The 6,681-nt window shown below is 46.8% G+C and overlaps 3 protein-coding genes across 3 annotated transcripts; all 3 read left to right on the top strand.

Moving 5' to 3' along the window:
• Positions 1–334: 334 nt before the first annotated feature.
• AOL_s00091g55 (uncharacterized protein) lies at positions 335–1,140 on the top strand (the record flags this gene model as incomplete). Its single annotated transcript, XM_011125813.1, has 2 exons — positions 335–471; positions 543–1,140. 2 exons carry the CDS (start codon positions 335–337, stop codon positions 1,138–1,140), a joined length of 735 nt encoding a protein of 244 aa, XP_011124115.1.
• Positions 1,141–4,408: 3,268 nt separating this feature from the next.
• On the top strand, positions 4,409–4,951 carry AOL_s00091g54 (uncharacterized protein; the record flags this gene model as incomplete). Its single annotated transcript, XM_011125812.1, has 1 exon — positions 4,409–4,951. The coding sequence occupies one exon, from the start codon at positions 4,409–4,411 to the stop codon at positions 4,949–4,951; it is 543 nt and encodes a 180-aa protein (XP_011124114.1).
• A 542-nt stretch (positions 4,952–5,493) lies between these two features.
• On the top strand, positions 5,494–6,386 carry AOL_s00091g53 (uncharacterized protein; the record flags this gene model as incomplete). Its single annotated transcript, XM_011125811.1, has 2 exons — positions 5,494–6,235; positions 6,322–6,386. 2 exons carry the CDS (start codon positions 5,494–5,496, stop codon positions 6,384–6,386), a joined length of 807 nt encoding a protein of 268 aa, XP_011124113.1.
• Between the last annotated feature and the right edge of the window lie 295 nt (positions 6,387–6,681).

Below are 6,681 nucleotides of genomic sequence, written 5' to 3'. Positions count from 1 at the left end.
TTCCCTGAAATTTCCGTTCCTATTTGTCAGTGTCAAAGTATCATCAGTTCCATGAGACAAACCTCCAACTTCTTAATTACACTTAGCAGGGATTGACAAGCTAATTCCCCCATCCGCTTTTCGGAATGGGTAGGGGTCGTGATCGATCCGTGCTCCTCTAAACGAGACGTGCATGCTTGAGAGAGAGACAGAACTAGAGTCACCTAGCCATCATCCCTGTACGAAGGATGCCCTCTCCAGTGTAGCCATATAAGTAGTGGACGTTAGACGTTGGCGGCGCGGTATCATGTCGTATAAGAGAATTATGTTGAAACCTTTCCCCCAAAGCCTCAGAATGTTAGACGATAGGTACTCGACCGGACCCAAACACCCTTCTCCCACCTCGATCGAGTTTATCATACATAAACGGACTGAACCTGAACATTTTCCTCCCACGCCGATCGAGTATACCGAAAGGAAGCATACCGAAAGGTAAGATGATTACCCGTAAACGCTTAATGGAACAGCCTTCTAGACACTAATCCACCAGTCATTTGTTGTAGCCGACCGGATGAGCATCATAAGATTACCACCAATATCAGCGACTACGGCGTATGTACAATCAACGAAAAGGCCCAGCGCACCCTCCCGCCATGGATGTCGCCAGAATCATGTTTTGCTATCAGAACATATGACTATCGAGGACGACGTGGGAAATACCAATGTCCATGCTGTGGTCTTATTCGGCTTCCTAACATTTTTCTCGTATACAACCACATAGCACAGCACGTTTCCCGTTACGTTTGCTTAGTTTGCTTCTCTGGTGTTACCGCAAAATCCCATATTATTTTACATTATCGTCAACATGAGTACCGCGGTGAGGCCCCAATAACCCTGATGCGGGGAGTCCACTATACGGACATGACACCAGAGGAAATGCTGCAGGCCAGTCAGCTACTCGAAAAAGCAGGAGAGAGCGGACCAGAATCACCATTCGTAAGTGTAAAGCGGAAGGGCCAACCCCAATCTTGGGAGGTGGGACCCACGGGGCCAAAGAAAATGGCCTGGTATGGCCTCCCGGAGCGTCGAACTCGGAAGGATATAACAAAGATTATAGGAGGACGTCCATTGCGCCCCGTTCAACAAAGATCATCTCGGTAAGACCCTAACAGTCTATCGCTCGATCTGGTTTTTGGGTTATTATATTAACATTGTCCCCCGTCTCAAGTCGGGCTGGGCCTAGAATAGAGCTACCAAGAAAAATATTACCTGTACCCCCTTAATGGACACTCATCAGATCGTCAAAAACGCCAACCTGCCCTCCGTATAATATGCAGAGTTCAATCGTGTTCAATGCGTATTGAAAAACAGGGCGAAACCTGCATAAAATATTCAAAGATGGATTAAAATCCATGGGCTTAGCCACAGAGGGGTTCTGGGACGGTATGGGAGTATGAGCCCACTTGCATTGCGTATTCTGTGCCTGTTTTAAGGACTTGGAGGCGGCTCCGTTTTCATAGCAATTGTTGGCTTGGATAATATTTTATGGTGGTTTTGCTTCAGTCGTTCTCCTGCAATTTTTTACGTGGAGGGTTATCCTAATTTATCTTATACTTTAATCATATTTAGATCTACGCGAATACTCTCAATAGGTCACCAATGCTATTCAAATAAGCAAGTTTTATATTAATCCTAGTAATCTATACTGTAATTCGCGAATACCGGTGCCTTCGTCAAGCTTTGGGTAGTTGGAGTAAAGCACTTTTGTATATCTTCTTTGTGTGCGGGAATTTGACGCTTGGCTTCTTCTAGGGTCGGAATACCCCTCCAGGAAGCTTAGGTGCCTCTGTGGACAAGATAGAGGGCCCCATATCTATAATTGATATAATTGACTTTGCGATGTTCCTCTAGTTGACGTCGTGGGTATCAGTGTCAACTTGAAGTTTAGAATGTTAAAGGTTGGAACTGGAATAATGGTTCGTTTCGTTTTGTAAGGGAGAACAGATCCGTGGCTTGGTTATGGCCTCTAATCCAAAACCTTGCCTATGGCCATTGAAAAAAATGTTGCAAATGTGCAGCCGACGCCGCATGCAGTCGTATATCTCTCAATGGCTTTGGACTAAAACTTACCCAAAGGTCACACAAAGTATGACCACCTTGTGACTGGGAGCCCGGTAAATAGAACCTACGACTAAGCTATAGCTCCACGATGTATAAGAAATTTAAAACCTACCTCGTAGTCTAAAATCGAGAAGGTTTTATGCTCATGCCAGCACGAATGGCACACGGTCCCGAAGCTGGGTAAGGAGTTTCCGACACACTCGACATACTTGTGAGCTAAGAAATCCTAGACCTACCGAGGTCTTAGCAATCTTCATTGATCTCCGGCATTGCCTCGATTGGTATTCCCGTCTAAGTTCACACGATTCTTTTATACAAACTGGTGTAAACCTTTACCACCAAGGCACTTAAAACTGGACTTGGTTATTCCCCCTTTATCGGGAAGAGATAATATACATGACCGGAGGCATGATAAACGAAGTTATATTCCTACATGCTGCCGCTGTGCTGGTCGCCGCCCACCTTCCTGTTTCTACACCCATCCTGTTACCAAAGTACATGATGTTGAAACCCCTCACAAACCCTGTTAACATAGCTTAGGGTGCCGTATATATTGTACAGGGGTGATTGTCCTGTGAGTTACCAAATAAAACTTAGAAAGCTTCGAAAGGCGTATCGAATAAATATGCCAAGTTATTCTGTACACATGGATAAAGACTGTTCAAGCCTTATTTGGCCCTGTGTCTAAGACAGGTGCCACATATTCCTACAAATGTATCTTGTAACAAAGTTACAGATCAGAGCACAGTGACAAAAAACCCAACATGTGAACAAAGTCAACACACTCTAAGCTCTAGGTCTCCGGCAAATATTCATTGCAACTTTCCATGTTTTCGAATTAGGAAGATCGGCTTGCCCATTCGAACTCATAGGGACATTGGGCTTCATTGGATTTCGGAAGAAACGTGCTTTTCTTTTCAACAGCATCCTCGGCAGCATCTATCTTGCCGAGGACTTCCCTTGGGGCCAGCGCCAAGCGTACGTCTCCGTGGTGTTAGGCGCTGCCGTTCAACGGAAGAACCCCACGATAGACACAGCGTCTTTTTCCTTTCTTTGCAGCTAGAATAAAGAGGGTCGCTTTTTGTTACTATGCAATAAACTGCCATCGATCTATATGGCTTTAATTTGTACAGTTGCGGTGATTTTAAACTCTAGCGGTCATGTCGGGGCCCTGTATTTCGAAGGTGCCTGCATCAATAGCGAACAATTCATCTAGTCATCGATGTGCCTCGCGATAAGTGTGAGAGCCTGGATTGGTACACCCTCAGCCAGCGGCTCGTAGCGCGATAACGGACGAAAGTCGAGCTACCCTGTCATGAGATATCCTCTCCACCACACACTTCACATCCACCACCGACCTTATAATTCGTTGAAAAAGTGCCACCCGATTTATACCCGTCTGTGGTACTTGCTCTACGGGTTTTTACTTGCCTATACCGCAATATAAAATTAGAAGGATCGTGTGGAGGTTGCGCTGCGGGCTCAACCAAACCTAAGCCTGATGTTGAATGCATCAACGGGCGGAGCATCCCTCAAGGATCAAGGCGGTCCCGAATTGGTGGAGGTCCGATATATACTATCCATATATTAGCCAAGAAAGGATCCAATAAACCTAGACAGAGCTGTAAGGGGCTGGATGGGGCGGCGCGGAGTTGGGTGGAGCTCCATTCCTACCCCGACAGCGATTCTATGGTCTACATCTTTCATCTGCCTAAAATTTCGACTATGCACTGAAGGTGTCACCACGGCTAGGCTCCCTAGCCTGATCTCCCGCTCTTCTTGGGACAGGATCCTAGCCACTACATCTACCAAAATTAAGGCCCGTGAGCGTTTGTGGAGGCTGGTATACGAGACCGGTCCTCCCCGCGACCATCTTGCTTGCTTATGAGCTGAAAAGTACACTTTGGTCCTGATGAGCTCATGACCTAGCACCTAGACTTTAGGCTTTTAAACCATTAAGAGTGTGATTACTTTTGGGACTCTTGCGCCATCGACCACCCGTATTGAGATGTTCGTCGTTATATTGCAGGGAACTAGATCTTCGTTCCGGAGCTTCAGCGAAAATGCGAAATTTTGGAAACGGAAAATCAGAAAGGGCCCTGGACGATTGACGATGGTGATGGCCCGCTGGGCATAGCAGCGATCATGAGCCGATCCGTTCTCCTTTCTCTAACCAATCTGCATCTGGCACTGATCTATCTGTCAGTATTGCGTTGATATCATATATCAATTAAATTGATTAGTATCGATTGCCTTAACTGGTGAAAATACCACACGCTACAACACAATTCACAATATATATTTCGACATGCCTAACTTCCAGCCATCGAAACGCCAGATATGGGGACTGCGGCGAAATTTGAACCAGTTTTGGGAGAGAGTCACTAGAAGATTTCGCCAGAATCTTGAATTTTCCTGCCAGGCGCCTGTAGATTCCTGGGAAGATTGGAATGAGCTTAATCCAGATTCCGCTTCCCCGAATCCATACGATGCTATCGCTACAGCGCAAGCCGACGAATCTACTGGAAAATACCTTATGTGTAGGAGAGGAAATATCGTAGCGGAAACGATGGGTTTACCCACTCAAAACTTCTGGGAACAGGTGACTGTCATCAAAGGGCCGACGGATTGTGTCAACTTCGATCATGGCTTAGGGAGGCCTCGAGAGTCAGTCCTGTTACCAGAGTCGCCGTATCAGACGCAGGCTTCCCATGTCCCGCATGCTGTCTTGCGCCTTCAAAATAACCTTCCTTCGGTCAATGGACGTGATCGACCTATAGGAATTACGGGTGATCTGCCGACAATCGAGTATGCGCCTGGGTTCCCAGATGACCTTCAGGGGCTGCTGTGAGAGTTCTGTGGATTTTCAAGGGCTATCTGAGACAGACGGGCTTATCGCTTTATTAGGGTAGTATCTTGTATGCACAGTTGTGTCCGAGGGCGTCTGGGACCGAGACTATCTTGTATGTAACAAAGGGGAAAATAAAACTGGGAGCCGCAGCAGAAACCGAGGTGCTGAGCGGCACATAGGGATGTAATGGGGAGGGAATCGAATTACAGTGGCTGAGCCAGATATATGCCTCTGGTTCATTGCCCTACCGAGCGGCCACAGCAGGACAGGCTTAGAGCTCTGTACAACATAAATAGCAATCATCCCCACCGCGAATTCACAGGATCGCTCCTTTGTTGAATCCATAGTCGAGCAAGATCACCGTATTTTATGCTACCATTCAATCACATTTTTTTTCTACCTTCTATAACAGGTTCATATCTATCGCCAGGACCTTTATTCTCGGGGTGAAGAAATTTCAGAAACTCAGATTGGAAGTATTGACGGTCAGGTTGACTGGACCTGATGGAAAGTTGACCCTATTTTTTGGCCCAGAACATAAGATGAAAGGGGAAAGAGATGTTCGTCTAAGTGTGCCTTCGAGGCTCATCCCACTGCTGAAAGATATGACTCGGATTCCAATCCTAAGACCTGCTTCGCACGAAATTTGCAAATTGAAAGGATTTTGGCTAACAGAGCTCCTATATTCCACTTGGGCTCAGGGAACGCCCCGCTCAGGAGAGAAGGTGTCGAAAGTTTATAGTAAACAGATCCGCCTCTGCTTCCACTACAGATACAAACCCGCGGCAGATGAAGAGGACTCCGCTCCAGAATGGAGACTTTTCACTCCCCCTTGTCCTCCAAACAGCCCTCCACACTCTCCTCCGCCGCCGCCGCCTCCACCCCTAAGATCTGCTCCAATAGATCTAGGCCCGTGTCCGCGACTCCCGCCTCGCCTACGACGGCGAAACGGTCGGAACCCTTTGCGGCCAGTGTTAGCCCCCACAATCGTGCCTGCAGCCATACAACTAATACCTCAGCCCCCACTGTCTGCCCCTCCACTGTCTTCCCCTCCACTGGCCATCCCGAGGTTAGGATCCTGCCACTCGTTACGATACTCTATCCCTTCACCAACAAGCATGGCAACGTCAGTCGATCCTGCAATCACGACTGGCGCGAAAGCATCACAGTTCCCAGCGCTTTTATCATCTCCTTGTAGAACATCCACCCCATCTCCAAACCGCAATGGCCCATCAGAGGTTCCAAAAACAGCGCACGTTACAGAAGTTAAAGCCCGCCGGCGATGTAGGACGCCCCTTCTTCGAAAATTCCTATCCCGATGCCTATTTCGGCGTGCAGAGAGATGATTGACAGTACTTATACACGACTAGGTCAGTGCCTTTCAACTCAACCTTCTACTACCGAATCCTTCTCACTCCTACCAAATGTAGCTTAGCCAGGAAAACAAAGCAATAACCTCTTCGCTCTCTAAAGTACTTTAGTTCGGCGTCATAGTCTTTACACGTCATTTATGTATTAGAACGGGTTAAAATATCAAATAGATACAAAAGAATGGAATGAATTTAAGACACCCATCGTCGTATAACCTAATCAGCTGATTGTCCCCAACGCCTATATGCAGTTGCTTTTATACTTAACAGATATTTTAATGCTAGTCATTTCTGCGGCGCCCCAACCTATTAACAATGAAGATGGTACGGCTATTTGAAAGTTGGGCTTTATAAGTTGCT

Source organism: Orbilia oligospora (assembly GCF_000225545.1).
Source record: "Orbilia oligospora ATCC 24927 unplaced genomic scaffold scaffold00091, whole genome shotgun sequence".
Lineage (NCBI taxonomy): Eukaryota > Fungi > Ascomycota > Orbiliomycetes > Orbiliales > Orbiliaceae > Orbilia > Orbilia oligospora.
Note: the sequence above shows the minus strand (reverse complement) of the source record. Positions and strands in the feature narration are given on the sequence as shown.